Here is a 19,482-nt window from a genome sequence, read left to right as displayed (position 1 = left end):
CACACACACACACACACACACACACACACACACACACACACACACACACACACACACACACACACACGCACACACTCAAAATTACAATCAGAGTTTTGGCTTTTGTCAAGACAGATCTGTTTTTGGTGAAACAAAGAAAATATGTTTTGCAGAGTGATAATCAAATGAAATTGCAAATGCATACATTTGCAGCTTGCACCAACATGCGCAAACTGAGTGTGCATACAGATTTCTGTTGTGTAGTAGCAGCACATTCATTTCATCTCAGCCAATCAAAATGCAGAAAATTTTTTGACAGCATCTTTCCTCATTCCTTTGATAATTCTTGTGGTATCCCTCCCTCTCCACCTTTAATTTATAGAATAGTTCTGGCTACTATTTGCCATACTTTCACAGCACTTTTAAAGTAGAGTTTCCACAATTTGTAAATAAGTGTGTTTGCGTGTGCAATTATAATCGCAGCAGGTTTTTGCATAGTTGAGCTACCATGTTCCTTTCTCTTTCTGAGCACATGAAAAAAAATCAATAAAATTGAAAGGACTAAATACCCGTTGCACATCACCTGTGTCTTTCTGAGAATATACAAAAGCATTTAAATGTAATTTTGTCATTTTCAACTAAAACCTACCTATTAAAGTGCATGTACACACACTTGACAATTATTTACTGCGACTTCACTGTAAGTCCATGTGGGAACTTGCCTTTGCCGTCCAAACCAGTTTACCTCTTTCTTAATCTATCACTTTCATTTAAAAATGTGAACCTGTGAAGCACAATACGCGGACTAGAACAAACTGGATCTAGGGAAGGAGGGCAGTGTAAAATAAAATAAACTGGGGGAAAGCCCACTTATAGCCTGCTTTTGAGTATGTTTATATATCTTGTATGTTGTTACATAATAGTGTGCACATTGTAAGCACTTGACAGTGTAAACACGGTAATGTCAGCTCCGTTATGCTCCCCGAGTTCTCTATAGAATGTACTGTGTGTTTGTGTTTGAGAGAGAGAACAAGGAGTGTGTTCAACATGAGCGGCCCTTGTCAAAGTTTTGACAGAACCCGTTGTTCAATGTACACATAAATCTGGTTTGAATCCCCAACAAACCACCACCTTCTTGAAAGACAAAACATGCATTTTCTATACATAATGAATTTGAACCTTTACTGACATGCTGGTATTTAATTCTTTAGGCCATATGAATACAGATACTTTGGTTCTTTTCACAGTGCATTTTTAAATTAACAAATTATAAAGGCATTTAAGGGAAAGTGTTTTTTGTTCAATTTTTCAGAGCCATTGCACAGCGCGCAGAGCATGTGTACTGATGCAGGTTTGAATACAGCCAGGTGTCATGTGCAATTAGGGAAATGCATAATGCTTAAAACTTTTGGAAGTATTCATGAAAAACTGCTGGGGGTTGACTGCAGAACAGCATGCAATTTCACACACGGAAACATTTCATGAACATTTAAAAATTCCATTGTTTCTACCAGCAGAGTAACTAATTTAATACATTAATCTATCAGATTCTGTTTTTGATTTCTTGCAATGTCTTTGTCACGTTAAAGGGTTTTGAGTAACAGGTTTGCTGTGCTTGCAATCCTTTACTTTGGCTGCAGGGACACATCAAACACACCCCCATACACCTTCTCATTCTTGCTCTTTATTTGCATAAATTACTGAAGGATATTTCTGAGAGGTGTGTCTCATTCTTAAGCTGTGGTAAACAATGAACGTAGCTATTTCAGCTGTTCTGCTTCAATTCTCACCATCAGTTGCTCCTTAGGTGTTGAGGTCCACTCGATACTGGAATGAAACTCGAGAAACCAACAAACCACAAGAGCTGAAATGACTGGTTTGAGATTTTCTTCATTTTAGGACTGTTTCAACTGCATTAGATTTCTTCTTCGAAGAAATGCTTCTTACCATTTATTTGCAAATCTGCAAGGGTGTACTGCAAGATACGTGGTACTGAAAAATGCATTCATGAAAATGTTTAGAATATTTTAATAGAATTAAAGTTTCAGATCACATGTAAATTCTAAAATAAAATAAACAAGTTTCAAATGTGGTTCTTTTTATTTTTTAAATAAAAACCTTCATTATATTAATATTTAATTTAAACTTATTTAAGCCAGAGCTGTGTGTGTGTGTGTGTGTGTGTGTGTGTGTGTGTGTGTGTGTACGTACAGGTGTGTGGGCACCAGTGGAGTTCGGTAGATCAAGGTGCACAACAGAGCACTTACACAGACACTCCCAGCATAATCAATATTACTGTCATGATCTTTTTTTTTTTGTCTCATGGGCAAGAGTGAATGATCTTATGAATGATCTTATCTTATAAAGTAGGTAGGTTCGAGATGCATACTTTAATTTTCAACTCATATGACCTGGCATCCCAAATGCATCTTTTTAACCTGTCTTTTAAAACAACACTGTCACACTTTAAGATACATATGCTGTCATGTGACAGATACTTCATGCAATATTTCCAGTGATGTGTTCAGACCTGTGTGCTTAAGTTCACTTAGTGTTCTTAGTTGTCAGTGTTTCTCAATGCTGAAACTGAAGGAGCTTATTTAGTGACATTTCCCTCTGCCAAAAGCGGCAAATCCTCACACTTGTCTGTCTTTGAGACATTGGGGGCTTTGTTCAAGGCCTGTCAACTAATCAAACTTCCAGTGTCATTAAAGGCGAGTGTAACCTGTATGAGTGTAAATGTGTGTGGAGGGAGTGTCCACTTGATCAAACACATACCCTCACCATGAGAGTGATAGCATCTTTTTTTGGTTAAATCTTTGATAACTGTATAGCACGTGTGTTTGATAAGTAGTATACATCATATTGACTCTGAATGTGTGAAAAAATAAAAGAAAGTTGTTCATAGAAAAGATTCATAATATTGTAAGACTGCAAACTACAAAAGTGAAACTAGAAACCCCCTCATCCCCACCCACATTTTATGTGTTTGGATGACTGCACTCACAAAAAGATAAGCTTGAGGAACGCCTGAGCCTGGCATGATCCACACCCTCAAGGCACTGTAGATTGAACATTCACTAACCTGTCGCTCTAGGAAAAGACTGTGAATCAATATGTCATACAGACTTGGCAAGCTGCATGTCACATTAACATGTACTAAACACACACATAAACTCACTTAGACAACACAAACATGATTTACTTCACCTGAAAAATGTGCAAACTCAAGGGAACACCTACTGTAAAAACCTGAGTTCAGTTGAAATTGTGGGTTTGACCCAGATGCGTGTGCCTGTTGAAAGGTTACAAAAGAAATGCATGTGATTGGTTGGTGCAGGTTGCTATGAGTAATGTTACTACAAAGACTGTTCGCTGCCATTGTATTTATGTAATTATGCCATTTAAAGGGCATGTTTTGTTGATAGGAAATCACTTATTTCATTGAAATGACCTCAAATTTATTGAATGAGTATGTTCTCATCTTTTCATTCAGTTTATTAATGTTAGTTATTTTATTAGAGTAACAGTGAACAACATTATATTATAATTTTTTTCAAATTTTTTAAACTTTTTTTTTTTTTACATTTATTAATGTTGTTTAATATATAGTTACAAGTATACTAGTTATTTGAAATGTGTGTTCCTTCATAATGCATTAATACAATTTAATTTATGCCATTTGAAATGTTAAGGGGGGGGGTACAATGCTGTTTCACGCAATCAGAGTTGTTTACACTGTTAAAGAGTTGGATTCTCACGCTAAACATGGCCAAAGTTTCAAAAAACGATTTGGACGTATAACAGAGTATTTATGTGCCAAATACACACTTCCGGGTTTCTTACAAGTTTCGGAAATTTTTTTCCGATCGTGGCTCTTCATGACGTCATGAAGGGTAGAACTCCTTATATGGGCATTTCTCCCAGAAGAGCGCGCCCGCGCACACATCGACCAGAGCGAGAGCAAGAGCGCGCCCATCAACGCGCTTCATTCAGCAGCACTGCACGGGACTCGCTCAGGAAGAATGTCTCTAAAGAGATGTGTTTTTGGCTGTAAGGGAAAGATAACCTTGTTCAGCTTCCCGAAGAATCCAGCGTTACGTAAACAGCGGATGCAGTTTGTTTTCCAGGGCATCAACGGAGTTCCGTAAGTGTGTTTGTTGATGAACGTTTTTATAAACAAGGCCCAATTCGACGCTGAATTTGCACATAGTTTGATACTGAAAGATGGAGCGGTCCCATATAAAAGATTCCGGTCATGATTCAGAACTGCAGATGGTAAGTGAAACTGCATCAAATGTCTGTGTTTTGTTGGCATTTGGCGCTCAAGTGCTCGTCACTCTTTAGCTCCGCCCACGGCACACCTCCAGGAGCTCGGCTGTTTTCGGAGAGAATCGTAAAGGATACAATATTTTAAATTGTTCTCTGATATCTACATAGAAGGTATGTGGCTTAGGTAAGGGTAAAAAATCTCCAGAAACGGTTTTACATGTCCATTTACAACCCTAGGATTTGTCCCTAGAATGAAATGGTCTGTTTTTACCTTATATGGAAGGGTCATGAATAATAATGTTGAGCTCTGCTCTGATTGGCTGTTTCACAGTGCGACTCATTTCAGTAGCTCACACAGCAGGAAGAAAACACAGGGAAAATATATATTTTAATACTGTCTCTCGTAGTTATATCGTTGGGTAATTATACTGTTTATAAAATGCGGTCATCAGGGAGCCGCTATTAATATGCGGGGCATTGAAACGGCTTTTGAATGCAAGATCGCTTTTTACTTTCACTTTCGAGATTTGCGATCACACATGCTCTGTGTAAACTACAGCGGCAGTATTTACCACACATTTTACAAGTGCTCAGGATCTGTAAATCATTGGCCATCATCCTCAGTCATCTCTCCTTACTCTGTTTATGTGGTAAGTGGTGGTCTTTTGCATGCACAAGATTTACATAAGAAAGAGGAAACAATGGTGTTTGAGGCTCACGGTATGTCATTTCCATGTACAGAACTGTTATTATTCAACTATGCCAAGGTAAATACAGTTTTCCATTCTGTGGCACCTTTAACATTAAATTAGATTGAATGCTATAAAATGATTTTTGTATTATAAAGGGTGTTTATGACAGATTGCGATAGAAATGCTGATTTAAATTAAATAAAAACGTAGGATTTTAAAACATTTATGAAATATTTGTTATTATATAAAATAAAAATGATCAAAATAGCACATTTACAGTTGTGCTCAAAATTATTCATACCCTTGGTAAATATGATCAAAGAAGTCTGTGAAAATGAATCTGTATCATCAATCCTTTAGACATTTTTTTTTTTTTTTTTATGTTCTGATTTGCCTGTTTTTCAGTGGTCTTTTGCATGCACAAGATTTACATAAGAAAGAGGAAACAATGGTGTTTGAGGCTCACGGTATGTCATTTCCATGTACAGAACTGTTATTATTCAACTATGCCAAGGTAAATACAGTTTTCCATTCTGTGGCACCTTTAACATTAAATTAGATTGAATGCTATAAAATGATTTTTGTATTATAAAGGGTGTTTATGACAGATTGCGATAGAAATGCTGATTTAAATTAAATAAAAACGTAGGATTTTAAAACATTTATGAAATATTTGTTATTATATAAAATAAAAATGATCAAAATAGCACATTTACAGTTGTGCTCAAAATTATTCATACCCTTGGTAAATATGATCAAAGAAGTCTGTGAAAATGAATCTGTATCATCAATCCTTTAGACAGTTTCATCTGACCATTGAACCCAGTCCCGTTTAAAGTTCCAGTCGTGTCTAGCAAATAAATATGCTGGAGTTTGTTTTTGGATGAGAGCGTTTTCTTTTCTAGTTTTTTCTTGAAACCCTCCCAAACAACATTGTTATTTTATTTTAATTTTTTTGACCCCAAGACTCAACTATTTTCTGCAGTTCTCCAGCTGTGATCCTTGGAGTCTTTGGCCACTCAAACTCTCCTCCTCACCGTGCATTAGGACGATATAGACACACGTCCTTTTACTGTATTAGAGAAAAATATTTATTTCATAAAGTGATTTTCCCCCACTTTCACTTTTTTTTTAACTTTAATTAAAGGTTAGATTTTTTTTTTTTTACATTTTTGAATGAAAGATCAAGTGGATAAACAACGCATATTTATTTTCACAGCCTTCTTTGATCATATTTACCAAGGGTATAAATAATTTTGAGCACAACTGTACATGATCTTATAACATTTAGTCAATATTTAGTTCATTTGAATTATTGCCAACAATTGTGAAAATTATTATATTTATTGAAAGGTTGTTTGCTTAAAATTTCAGGGCGGTTCATGATGCATTAATGTTAAATTATTCCATTTGAAATGTTGAAAATGTATTAATATTATCATTATTATTAATTTAGATTAAATGCTGTACTTTTGTTCATTTTTATGATACCTAATGCTAAAAATTAACACGATTTGTAAAATGTTTCCAATAGTTTTTGTTCACCCAAATGGTATTATTCTTTTTAGTTTGAAATTAATGTAATATGCAGTTATCACAGCTTTAATTAATCCAGAGTAATGACCAAAAATGAAATAAGTAAAGTAGATTGAAAAGTTCAAAGTCTCTCACAGCATTATGAGCAATCATATTTAGTATTCTTGTGTTAGTTTTGATTGACAGGTCCTTTTTGCATCCTATTAGATTTCAGCTTTTATAATTTTTTTTTTTGACAAAGTGGGTAACCAAAGACTAAAATAAAGGCTGAAGGATGTCAAAACTAATAAGAAAAATGTGCATGCACAAATACAAGTGCAACAAATTAGACAGCAGATGGTTCAGTGGCATTGAGCAAGAAAAGCTCAAGTTTGTGTGCTTCATGGTAAAAATGCTTGGCATGTGTTACTAAGGGCAGAGTGTGTGTGAATTGTGACTGTTGCCATGGAAATGGAAGATGACTAGAATAAATGGTTTTAGATACAGAATACCACATAATTCCCCGCACATTAATGCACTACTAGCAGGAAAAAAACCTACAAGTGAGTTAATGTCTGTTTTTTTCTTGCGTAGTTCTAGCAGGAATCCCAACCCCTTTAACAGAAGAAGGTGGAGCTAGAAAGGCAGAAGTTACATAAAAAAACTCCAGCGGTACTACTGTTACCTAATTTTCTCCATATGTATAATGCTTATGAAAACAACGATTGAAATACATTATTTAGTTTAAAATATGTGTCTATATTGCAAAGGAGGGTCAAAATGTTTAAAAAGTACAGTTCACTACAGTTTTTAGTCTTATGAATGGAGCACATGACGTGAATGAAATGAAGAGGAAGACTGAGTCAAAGCTCACTCTATTACTGTGGACAGGAAGTCTATGTCATAAACTCAGTGGTTGCTAGGCACTGTAAAAACAAAAAGCAACAATAGTAAATGTTACAGGAATACCTTCTTCTTACTGTTGAGACAAGTCTGATCTAAGATATCTTATCCTTTGTAAACAAATGTGATCTCACTGCTTTATGCTAACACTTCAAAATAGGAATCCAAAACTAATTTTAGAATAGACAAGCTCTTCCATGGGAAAAACATTCTGTGTTCATGTCACTGTTAGTTGCAAGATTAGAGGGGCATTACCATAAGATGGGAAAATATGACTATCTTCTAATGATGTAGAAATGAACAGTTGTACACCACCCAGCCGCCCTTCTCTGACTTCATCTCTCTGACTCTGTCACTGCATAAAAGATTATCAAGACTAGACAATACAGCTTGGGAAGTCTGGGTTTAGCTGGTTAGCATGGTCTGGTAGCTCTTGCTGGTAGATGATGTTACTACCATCTGGGCCTAAAAGCTTCTTTCTCCATTGATGGCCATTGAAAAGTCTTTGGAAAAATAATAATAATAATATTTTTTGAAAGCAAAATCTATCCATCCATTTTTCAAACTGCTTGTCCTGTGTAGATTTGCAGGAATGCTGGAACTAGTGTTGCATTCAATATAAATTGTAAATATCTCCTTGTATTATAGTGTTTGTTTTACTTGGATGTTTGTGATCAGCAGATTGTGATAGAAACGTTCAAGTTGAATAAAATTCAATATTAGAATTTTAAGAAATGTTTTATTATATGTGTAAAAAATTAAAACTATGAAAATAGGACAGTTACATGATTTTATAAAAAATTATTAAATAATTAGGTAATTTTAATTATTGCCAATATTTATTGAAAGGGTATTGGCTTAAAATCTTGGTAGAGTTTTCAGTGAAAATGTATAGGTCAGAGAAAATATTACTGTACATTGGTCATTGTGTGCTGATGTCTTGAGCTATGTGTTCTATTTATCTTTGCTTCACACCAGCAGATCACACCTGCTGTCAAGTTTGCTTTTAAGGCCTTTTACTTATAAAAGCTTTAAGTATTATAATGTTTTATTATAATTTATTTTAAACTGCGCCTATTCAAGCTTACACTTGTCTTGTCTACCTATTAAAATATGGACAGCTCAGAACCTGTTTTATTGGGAAAAAGAACTGACTTTATGAATGAGTAATTGCTCAACATGATGTTGAACAAGTAGGTAATTGCTTTCTGTAATGATATCCGAATGAGTAGTAAATGGCCATGAGCTACTGGCAATGAACTGATGTATCTGCCATATTAAAGCAAATCCTTTCATTCATAAAGTCTTAATGTCCTGCCTGGAGCTGCAATAATATTCAAGCACCCATAAATCTGCATCTCAGTCTTTTTATTCCTGTTCTTCCTAGTGTCTATCTTTTGCATTTTTTTAGAGTGAATCACATATTGTGAAAAAAGTGATCCTTGTCATGTAATATCTTTTAGTCAGATTTCATTGCTTAACCATTCCAGCTGTTTTTAATTCAGTTGTCTTTTGAAATGGTGTATAAATGTCAGAACTGCTCATAAAATAAAGAAAAAAGTCTTACATTTCTAAGGGTAGATGTTGACGGGACATGTTCATGGGGCAAGTTGTCACAATTGAAAAATGCTTTTTTAAAAATAATTATTTGATAATTTTTTTAAATACAGCATATGCAATTTAGTATAAAAGTCCTCAATTTTCTGTTTTAATGGATTTTCATCAATACTTAAGCAGAAAAACACAAAACTGCATCAAACAGCAATAAAATAAAATAAAGTAAAATAAAATAAAATAAACGAAGAAAGTAATATACAAAAATGTCAAACCAAGGGTCTGATTAACATAAATTATAAATACTGAATTGCATAAAATAGCAAAATATAAAACACATATGTGACCCTGAACCACAAAACCAGTCTTAAGTGTAAATTTTTCAAAATTGAGATTTATACATCATCTGAAAGCTGAACGAATAAGCTTTCCATTGATGTATGGTTTGTTAGAATAGGACAACCATACATATTTGGTCGAGATACAACTATTTGAATATCTGGAATCTGAGGGTGATGATCTTTACTTAATATCCTAATAATTTTTGGCATAAAAGAAAAATCTATAATTTTGACCCATACAATGTATTTTTGGCTATTGCTACAAATATACCCCAGCGACTTAAGACTGGTTTTGTGGTCCAGGGTCACATATGACAATTTGCCCCAACCTGACATTTATAGAAAAAAGGCCGGTTCCTGACTTTTTAGTTAAAATCCACCTTCAAAATATAGCTGAACCCTGGCCTCTCCAGTTTGTATGTGTGTGAGCGTTTTTATTTCTATTGAGTTCAGTAGTAAATCTGTTGAAATTATGGGTGTGCCTGAAACAGATAAAAAGCGGCTCTGTGAAATGGCACACTAAGAGGTATGATTGCAGCTGTTTATATGAGCACCCTTATTGTATGAAAGTATTCTACGCTGGTTCATAGCATTTTCAGAAGTTGCCAACTAACTGACAGTGAGTAATGTGATACTCCAGAGTGAGTTTCTTTAAGTTCTTTAAGTCACCACCCATAAACTATAAGAAGGCATACTCATGTTATGAGGTAGGAGAAGGAGGAGAAAAGAGGCATGTAGAGACAGAGCTGTTTATACACTTCTTCCACTCCTTGGCCTTTGAAACAAAAAACAAATCAAATAAGGAAAAACGAAAAATAAACACTGAGAAGATACAAAAGTATCGGGCTCAGTGCTGCACACATAATCATAATAAAAAAGTGTTTATGCAATCTCTATTGTATAGTTAAAATAATTTAATGACATTAGCTCTGATAAAATGGTTTAATAGACTTAAATATAAAAAGACAACCACCAAGAGGTGATTTAATTAAGTTTTTAGGGTGTTTCTGGATCCACCTATTACACATTGATGGTCATGATGAGTGTTGAAAGAAAAGTCCTATCTGTGCACATGCATCTAAGATGTACTTTTGCATAGGTGTTGCTTGTGTGTCTTGTGCATGGAATACCTGGTACATATCTTGATGACCTTCAAAAGAAGAAGTTAGGCAATAGCATGGAATTTGTGTCATTCGTGACATTAAATTTGTATTTGTTGCTTCTTAAGAAGGCCAGTTCTGCCGAACTGGGATGGGTGTAGCATTTCATGGGAGTGGGCTTCAGCACCCTGCATAGTCTGGAAATACAGACCTGACTGGTTTCATTCATCTGAATTCTTTGAATTTAATTAATTAATTAAGTCTCTTCTCTTGAAACCTGACAACTTAAACTCTACTTTATGCAGTAAATGTCAGTTGGATCCAGTTTGTTGATGCAGGCCTTCCTTCTAAAGAAGTCCATTTATTTTGTAGTCCCAAACATGTTTTTACAAAACAAAGTTGTTTTGGCATGATACGTATGGCATGTCAAAATTTCAACATTTCACATTTACATACCCATTTACTAAATACAAGATTGATAAAAACCTGCTGATTCTGGCCTGGTAGCTTTGAGGCAGTCTTAAAACATACATACCACAGCAAAGTCCCCCAGGCAGGTGAACAAGTCTCTAAAGGACATGTAAATCCAGGTGTGCAACATTTAGCTGTATTTTGGAACTTGGTGATCAGTTCTAAAAATGTAAAAGATGACTGTAGTGTTTTAAAGGGGTCATATGATGCGATTTCAAGTTTTCCTTTCTCTTTGGAGTGTTACCAACAAATGCCTCGTTTGTTATGGGTTTTATTGGTTTTGTCTCGTCGCGCCAGCACACGGCAACACAGTAAGGGGCATAACATTTCCGTCACACACTTAAGGTATTCGGCCAATCACAACGCACTGGATAGCTGGCCAATCATAGCACACCTCGCTTTTCAGACCGATGAGCTTTGTAAAAATCGACGCGTTTCAGAAAGACGGGGCATAGAGGAGAAACAATAATGTACAGTATGTGGAAAATAATGTGTTTTTTTAACCTTAAACTGCATAAACACATTTCATTACACCAAATACACCAAATAATGTTCTTTTTAGCAACATCATATGATCCCTTTAAAGTAATTATTTCTTGGTATTATTGCAACCCAGAAATGCTTAACGTGAAAGAAAACCTAAAATAATGAGTCCTTTTCAAAGGGGTTTGAAATGGAAATATTGAATGTATCGTCCATGAAAAGGACAATGAAAAAGTAATAACAATCCCATCCCCCCATGCATTATTAAAAATTCAGATTAATGAATGTGCTGTTCAGTTGTGTTTTTGTTCTGTTGACTTTTGTTTTGCACGCTTTTAAAATGCAGACAGGTGTTATATGTTTCTCTTGTTAACCCCCTTCAGAGATACAACTCTGACTGGACTGGATTAAAACATGATTCTGCTTCATTTTATCAGATCTAGACTATTGGGTGCCATTAAAATACATAACAGAAGAAGTCCTGTTCTGTACCGCCACTGTTTGATTTGCAAATACGGTGCTCATCTAAAAATGATTCCACCCTCGTGAGTGATAGGTTGACTGGCCGCATACCTTACAGTCTTTTTGTGAAGAATGTGACAATGTACATCTGAACTGCTCTTATTGAAATAAAACTGCAAAGGAGAAGGTATTCAAGCGTACATCCAATCTATGCTATATGTTAATCCATATGTTAATTTTTTTTAATCTTTCAAAGGTTTATTTCAGTGCATGCTGTAAGTCAGCTGATGATCCTAATAAAGGGTGTGTCCATTCTTGTCATCAGTTCTTAAACCAGGAATGTTCCAGACGCAACAGATCTTTATCTCTCATCATCAAACATGACACTTTAATACACAAATAAATGCTAATGCATGAATACAGTCAAACCAAAAATTATTCAGACACCAGATATAATTTTTTATATATTTTTTTACTAGTGGGTGACCTGACCATATTTTGCTTAAGTGTTATCTGACATTATCAAGATGAATTTGTTCTGACACAGTTTAACTCTGAGTTCTTGTCATATTTTATTACCATTTTCTAAACTATAGCGAATAAACTGTGATAATGTGTGAAATGTTAAAGGTGTCTGAATAAATTTTGGTTTGACTGTATATCCATATATCTCTCTTTATATGTGTACGTGTATATTTAAGTGGAAATCTAAATAATTTTTAATAACATTAATATATACTGTCATCAACCTTGATGCATAAATATTTGCATATTCTTACTCACAATACACTAATATTTGCATATTCATACACATAATACACTATTCAAATGCAAATGCAGGTTGCATTGCAATAATGTCAAAGGTGCCAAACCCTGTTATGTTATTAGGAGCAAATGATGTACACTTTGCAAAATATGCATAATGCACCTTAACATCAGATCAAATAAACTCAGATATAAAAACATGCATGCACACTGAAATGTGCATATGAAGAATGGACAAAAAGTAATGAACGAGTCTGTAGACACTCAAGCCAAGCCCCTAGCCAAACTCTTGTCTGATTACTATAATGGTTTGCTGCAGTAAACCCTCTCCACAATGTCCCGGAGATCCAGCCCGGACATGCATTTTCTTGCCTTTCCTTCCCTTGCATGTCTGACGTCTTTGAAGGAACTTGTGCACGCCATTGCTAGAGACATAGCTGGAGCTTATTAATCATCACAAACACTCATACAAAGCGATGATTGCTGTACTATGATCTCACACCTGGTTTATCCTATCATAGTGTCATAGTTGTAGATGCTTGTGTAATACTATGAAATGCCCATCACTGGTGGTTGTGACACCCAACAGCTGGCTTATCATGTTGACTTGAACTAGAAATGAGAAATAGTCTGATTATGCAGGGTGTGGGAACTGAAGTTATGAGTGATCCTGAAGAAGTTTACAGGTAGAGCTAAATGTAATGTATTTTTGTGGCAACTTTTCTCGTTTTTTTTCCACAGCTCTATCACACCACTTTGCTCCACCTCAAACACACACTCATATGTACATACATATGGTGGAGTTTAGAGCCATAAAACACATTAGCTGTATGCATTAGCCGCTAGCTACTGTGCATATGTGTGTGTGCACATTTTCCAATATCAGTACAGATGGAAACTGGGTCCTTTTCTTTTTTTTCTTGTAAATCTCAACAATGCAACTCTTCAGCTCTTGGGGGAAAAAAGCCCTGACGGTTCCAAACACTGTCAAAAGTAGATGGGAAAAAGCCATTCATAAATGTGAAAGTTGCTTCGCACCCCACCCTGCTGAAAAGAGCAGAGGTTAACTCACTCTCTACGGCTGCCCAGCCAACCAGATACTAAGGCAGAAACACACCCGCTGGCAGACTGTGAGATCTACACTGTCTTTTCTATCTTTCTTTCAGAGTTATACTGGAATGTCTGTCCTAGAGTCTCTGCCCCTCCTCCTGTTTTCTCACTCCACCTGGGGCAAAGCCTGGGGCTGGGTGTGACACAATTTATCTTGCCACTTTCTCTCTGTACCTGTCTAACAGGTATGGTGTGTATGAGAGTGTATCTGTATGCGAGTGTATGTGTGGCTCCGCCTCCTGAGTGTGTGCATAAAAACGGTCAGCCAGCTGCAGAGAGACACGCAGAGGGACTTTGACTCTCCTTTGTGAGCAACCTCCTCCACTCCTCTCTCAGAGAGCACTCTCGTACCTCCTTCTCAGCAACTCAACTCACAGGCACCATGACAAGCACCAGATCTATCAGCTTCGGTGGCAGCAGTGGCTCCATGAGGAAGTCTGGCTACTCCAGCCAGTCAGCCTACGCACTTCCCGCCGGCTCTAGCAGGGTCAGCACCGTGACCAGTGTCAGGAGATCTGGCGTGGGTGCCAGTCCAGGCTTCGGTGCAGGATTCGGTGCTGGAGGCAGCAACTACAGCTTCAGCAGCAGCAGCATGAGTGGAGGCTACGGTGGTGGTTTTGGTGGAGGTCTCGGTGGTGGCTTCATTCCACCTCACATCACAGCTGTAACCGTCAACCAGAGCCTGTTAGCCCCCCTCAACCTAGAAATTGACCCCACGATTCAGGCTGTCCGCACTCAGGAGAAAGAGCAGATCAAGACCCTCAACAACCGCTTTGCCTCCTTCATTGACAAAGTGAGTATTCATGCATTCAGTCTCTCTTAAAATAACACTGACTTTTACATATTATGCAAATATATATAATGATATTGCTGTGCACAGAGTCTGTGGTGCATTCAAATACAGAATGCTCATTTTATTACTAAGTATGACCTTTGAACCTGTGACTCTTAACACTGGATGCCTTTAGTATTACTACACACCATAATAAAAAAAATGAGTGACACTTAAATGTTTTCTCTTGCACAACAGCTTTTTTTTAATCATAGCTGCAAGCTAAGCAATTTTCTTAGATGTAAAAGTTTCATCTGCTTACACCAGAGCCAGTGTGTACTATCTTTACTAATTGGGCAGTACAAGCAAAGTAGTAGCACTAAGCTAATCAGTTAATGTATATGTTAAACAATTTGTACTAGATCTCTCTCTGTGGCTTTAGCCTTGGAAAAAAGTCCTCAAAAACCCATGACTGAGGCTATCCAAATATGGGTGGAGTTTGGGTAATAACCTAGCAACCATGTGAGTCATAGATACACACATACTGTATATAGAGAGCGCTAGAAGTAACCAGTGTGTCCGTAGTCCAAAGTCTAGACTTTATTACGCCACAAAAATTGCACAGCTTATGAAACTGTCAATATGATCCATTTGTCCCATACATTTTTTTTATCATCCTCTATCAAAAAAAAAAGTCAACTCTGTTACGCCCACATTTGGCTGCAAACAAACACTTCACAACTTTCTGAGCAAATGTGGACAGAAGACACGCCCTAAAGGCCATGTAGTCAGCATACACACACACCTTTATTTTGTAGTGCCTGTGGGAGAATTTGCAGTAGGCAGTGTGTGACCAGGATGAGTCATCTGGACCAAAGACACCAGAAGCTCCAAACTTTTACTCTGCTTTATAACTTGCTAGCAGGTTACAGGTCAAAGACTATGCCAATAAATGCCTTTTAAACTTTTTCTGATGTTTAAGATAACAGGGAAATGTAAATCATTATTAATGTAAGATAGTTAAATAAAGAAGTTTTGAGGAAAAGGGAAGGGAACTAATATTTCCAGGGTACATCCAGGTTACATACATCTAGGGGGAAAAAATCTAGAATTTTTTTTTATAAACACAAGTTTAGTAGATTACTAGCTAGACAGGTGCTGTCATATATGGCTAATCTCCAAAGACCACACACAAAACTCTGCCTTAGGGTGTGGCAGGTATGTCTTGTTTCTCTGATGTTTTTGCTCTGTTTTATCTGTGAAGTAATGCAGGTTTGGGGCGAGGCCATTACTGGAGTTTTTTTTTTTTCAGTCTAGGAGTTTGTAGCTTGTGTACAGCGTTGCCACACCCAGTCATTCCACTTTCACCTTCCCCTCCCCCTCCCCCACTCCACCCTTCAGAAATATGCCTGCTAAAATGACTCATGGCCATTTGTATTCCCTTAAACAATGCTTCCAGAGAGCATACACAAAAAGACTTAAAGAGCCAGGACTACAAAGGAGTCATACAAGACAGACAAAACCATCAATCCATTTAATTTATTCATTCATTCACAATTTTTTTCAGAATGCAATCTTTCTCCATGACATTTTTAACCTCCAAGGAGCTTGAAAGTGAAAATCTTCAAATAAAAACACTAATTTATTTATTTATTTATTTCCCCAGGTGCGTTTCCTGGAACAGCAGAACAAGATGCTGGAGACCAAATGGAGTCTCCTCCAGGAACAGACGACCACCCGCTCCAACATCGATGCCATGTTTGAGGCCTACATTTCTAACCTGCGCAGACAGCTCGATGGCCTGGGAAATGAGAAGATGAAGCTGGAAGGAGAGCTGAACATGCAGGGCCTGGTTGAGGACTTCAAGAACAAGTGAGTTGTAATTTTGAAATTGAATGAACTGATGGGGGAAAAAAACACTGAAAACAGAATAGATTCTCACATTTCCTTTCTCTTAACAGGTACAAAGATGAGATCATCAAGCGTGCTTCAGTAGAGAATGAGTTTGTTCTGCTCAAGAAGGTAAAGAACATTTATCTTTTTCTTTTAAAGACTTCCTTTTTTTTACTCCATTACTCCATTTTTTTTTTACCGGCAATAGGATATAATGTCCTCAAAACATCACTAAACAAATCTGTTGTCTTCTTTACTCTAGACTGTCCAGCGGTGGAGCTTCAGCCACCATTCACGTGCAGCAGACCTCTGGAGGTCTCTCATCTGGTAAATAAATCTCTCTCTCTCTCTCTCTCTCTCTCTCTGAATCCCTCCACCTTTCTTATAATCTAATTCTCCAGGTCATGTTGGATACATGTCTAAACTTCCTTTCTCTCGCAGGTTACTCTGGTAGCAGCTCTGGATTCGGCTATGGCGGTGGTTTCAGTAGCTCTTCAGGATTTGGTGGTGGATCAGGATACGGTAGTAGCTCCATCAGCAAAACCAGTGTCTCCAGTGTCAGCAGTAAACGCTTTTAAGGAGAAGAGTCCCCAACCCAACCTATCCCAGCATCCTATCTTCCTTTCTTGCTACTAGATCACTTGAACCTTCTTACAACCTAAACCATCTATGGTGCTATATTCTAGCCAGACAGCTATCCCCTGTTAATGAGGAGATGAGGACAATGATTTCTTAAGCATAAAATAAGTTTTAGGTTGTTCTGTGCGTTGATGGTAGTTACCCACAACATACACCTCTTGTCTGGTGGTGTCACTACCATTTTAAATCATCAGTTCAACTACACTAAAATGACACCAGAAAGAATGTAATGGAGAATGTGCTCCCAGTCACTGAATTTGTTTATTTCTGCACTGATATATATGGGGAAAGTGAGACTTGAATGAAATATATACACATGGAAACCACTGAAGCCAATTAGACCTGTAACAACAATAGGATTTCAGTCTCCACAAGCAGTACCATGGTTTCACTGGATCAGGGATGTGCTATACAGGTCCTGAAAGTCCTGGTTGAATGTTTTGTGCTGTTACAAGCTCCCTGCTGCATTTTTGTTGACTAATATCACTTTTGTCATTATGCAATGGCTGTCAATGTTAGTTTACCTATTTGTTATTAATAGTACAATACTGTCAGCCTGTAACTGATGACAATGACTTGTGGTCTTCCAATGTCCAGTTACCTCACATTCAAGGGAGATCTGTTACAACAAAAAACAGGCACAATGGCATTTCTGTGGACCATCCCTCCTAAACTTTGTGTACTTGCCAAGTTCAGAGCTTCATTTACTGTGGTCACTGTACTACCTGATACTTTCCCCTGTATTCAAACTGCTGCCAGAGCATATTTTACAGTCCCTGTTATAAATGGAAAAATGCAACAAAACTGAAACCATGTTCAACCAGATTTATTTTGTATTGATTGACTTGACATCAAAAATAAAATCTGAATACAATAAATCTGAGACTACAAGTTTTGTCTGGATTTGTCTTTCATTGCTTTTGTTGTTTAAAATGTTTTCACCAAATATGGGCAGTTTTTACATCAAAGAGCTCCATATGGATCAAAATTAGACAATGGAACCACAAAGAAACTATAGACAGAAAAAATAATAATAATAGGATTAAAACAAATACATTCAATATAATTACAATAAAGTTGATCCACTTTATGTTGAACATCTTGTAAGGTAAAACTTATTTGTTGCAATCATTACAGACTCCCTAGTCTTAATTATCAACTAATTAATTAATTTATTTTCAACATATCATTTTAGCTACATTTCCACTTTCCCTTATGAAGCCAAATTTTAATATCTAAATATTCTCTTCTCACGAACATTTTCAGGAACCTTTGTACAGCTTTATAGCAAAATTCACTTATCTCCTTTTTCAATATTTATCAAACATAATTTTACATGTGGAAAGTTATCGGGATTATATTTCCGTGGTGAAGTTAAACTAATTTTAAGCCATAAACTTAAATTCATTTGGCCTGCAGTTGCTGAGGTGAGTAGGCTAGTTTGTTATCTGGATTTTCAGTATTGGCCTGTGGAAATTCATTGGCCTTTACCTCTTCTGTCACGGTTCAATATATAGCCTACAAATATACACCAAAATTGCTACCCCAACAGCAGTTGTGAGAACACCTGCAACAATTGGCACAGGATCTGGAGGATTGTATACCGCAAAAGACAAATAGAAATGACCATCAGTTAAAAAAAATTAAAAATTAAAATAAAAAAAAACTTTATAAAAACATTTGGGGGCACAGTCTTCAGTTTTTAACCAGTTTTAAGGACCTTGATATTTGTACATTTCTAGCGGTGAAAGAATGCCATGTTAATGTTTTCATTAGAAAACATTCAGTCAGAAGAGAAAACGATGTCAAATTTACCTTAACTCCCATAGACGCTGTATTAGAAACCACCTCACAGCAGCAATAGTTTTTTTTTTTTTTTTGTAATTTGATGCAAAGGTAATACAATACGAAGTAAGGTGTTATAAATGTACATAGTTTTTTTTAAATGAAAATAGGCCTATAAAAAAACTTTGCAGGATTTGTGATGCTGATGACCGTTGAAACGCGTCAGCAGTCTGTGAAAAGGGTCCACATGACAAGGGTCTGCTCATTCTTTAGGGCTCAGTTTTTAATGATGTAAAAATTATGGGTGCGTCCGAAATCGCATACTGCTTAGTAGGTACTACATTTGAATTTGAACGTACTACTCGACCGTTAAAAAGTTCGTTCTATATAGTATGAATGAGTAGTATGAATGGAATTCGGACGTACTACATCCGCCATGTTGATGTTGTCACGTGACATGCGTCTTCACAACAGCGCCAAAATTTAAAGAGCCCTCACTACTGCGCGACCATCAGCAGTGTTTCACGTAATTCTTACCGCTTTCATCGGCGTTTTAACGTTGATTGGATCAACAGCTCAGAGGAGGCGTCGGTCAGCTGCTCGCAGATCACAGATTTTTTAGGATTACTGATAAACTACTGTCATTTGATTTGTATTATTTGTATTTATTTATATTTTAGTTAAATGATGTCTGAATTTATTATGTCTGTATAGGTCTTTTATTAAGTTTTTAGTTTGATTGAATT

At 36.5% G+C, this 19,482-nt stretch overlaps 1 protein-coding gene and 1 pseudogene across 1 annotated transcript; both read left to right on the top strand.

Moving 5' to 3' along the window:
• LOC107733599 (intermediate filament protein ON3-like) overlaps positions 1–17,842 on the top strand; it is a 24,089-nt pseudogene extending 6,247 nt beyond the window's left edge.
• Positions 13,908–16,443, top strand: LOC107733600 (keratin, type II cytoskeletal 8-like). Its single transcript, XM_016545284.1, has 2 exons — positions 13,908–14,440; positions 16,086–16,443. The coding sequence occupies exons 1-2, from the start codon at positions 14,030–14,032 to the stop codon at positions 16,293–16,295; spliced, it is 621 nt and encodes a 206-aa protein (XP_016400770.1). The 5' UTR covers positions 13,908–14,029; the 3' UTR covers positions 16,296–16,443.
• Positions 17,843–19,482: the final 1,640 nt, after the last annotated feature.

The sequence above is a fragment of the Sinocyclocheilus rhinocerous genome, unplaced genomic scaffold, assembly GCF_001515625.1.
Source record: "Sinocyclocheilus rhinocerous isolate Xijiao unplaced genomic scaffold, SAMN03320098_v1.1 scaffold4023, whole genome shotgun sequence".
NCBI classification, from domain to species: domain Eukaryota; kingdom Metazoa; phylum Chordata; class Actinopteri; order Cypriniformes; family Cyprinidae; genus Sinocyclocheilus; species Sinocyclocheilus rhinocerous.
The sequence above is the reverse complement of the archived record's forward strand: the minus strand, read 5'-3'. Positions and strand labels throughout refer to the sequence as shown.

Bases quoted from the DNA above. Each gene is read 5' to 3' on its own strand.
- LOC107733600 (XM_016545284.1), top strand. From the start codon at position 14,030: ATGACAAGCACCAGATCTATCAGCTTCGGTGGCAGCAGTGGCTCCATG. The intron at 14,441-16,085 runs GTGAGTATTCAT...TTATTTCCCCAG, and splicing joins TTGCCTCCTTCATTGACAAA to GTGCGTTTCCTGGAACAGCA.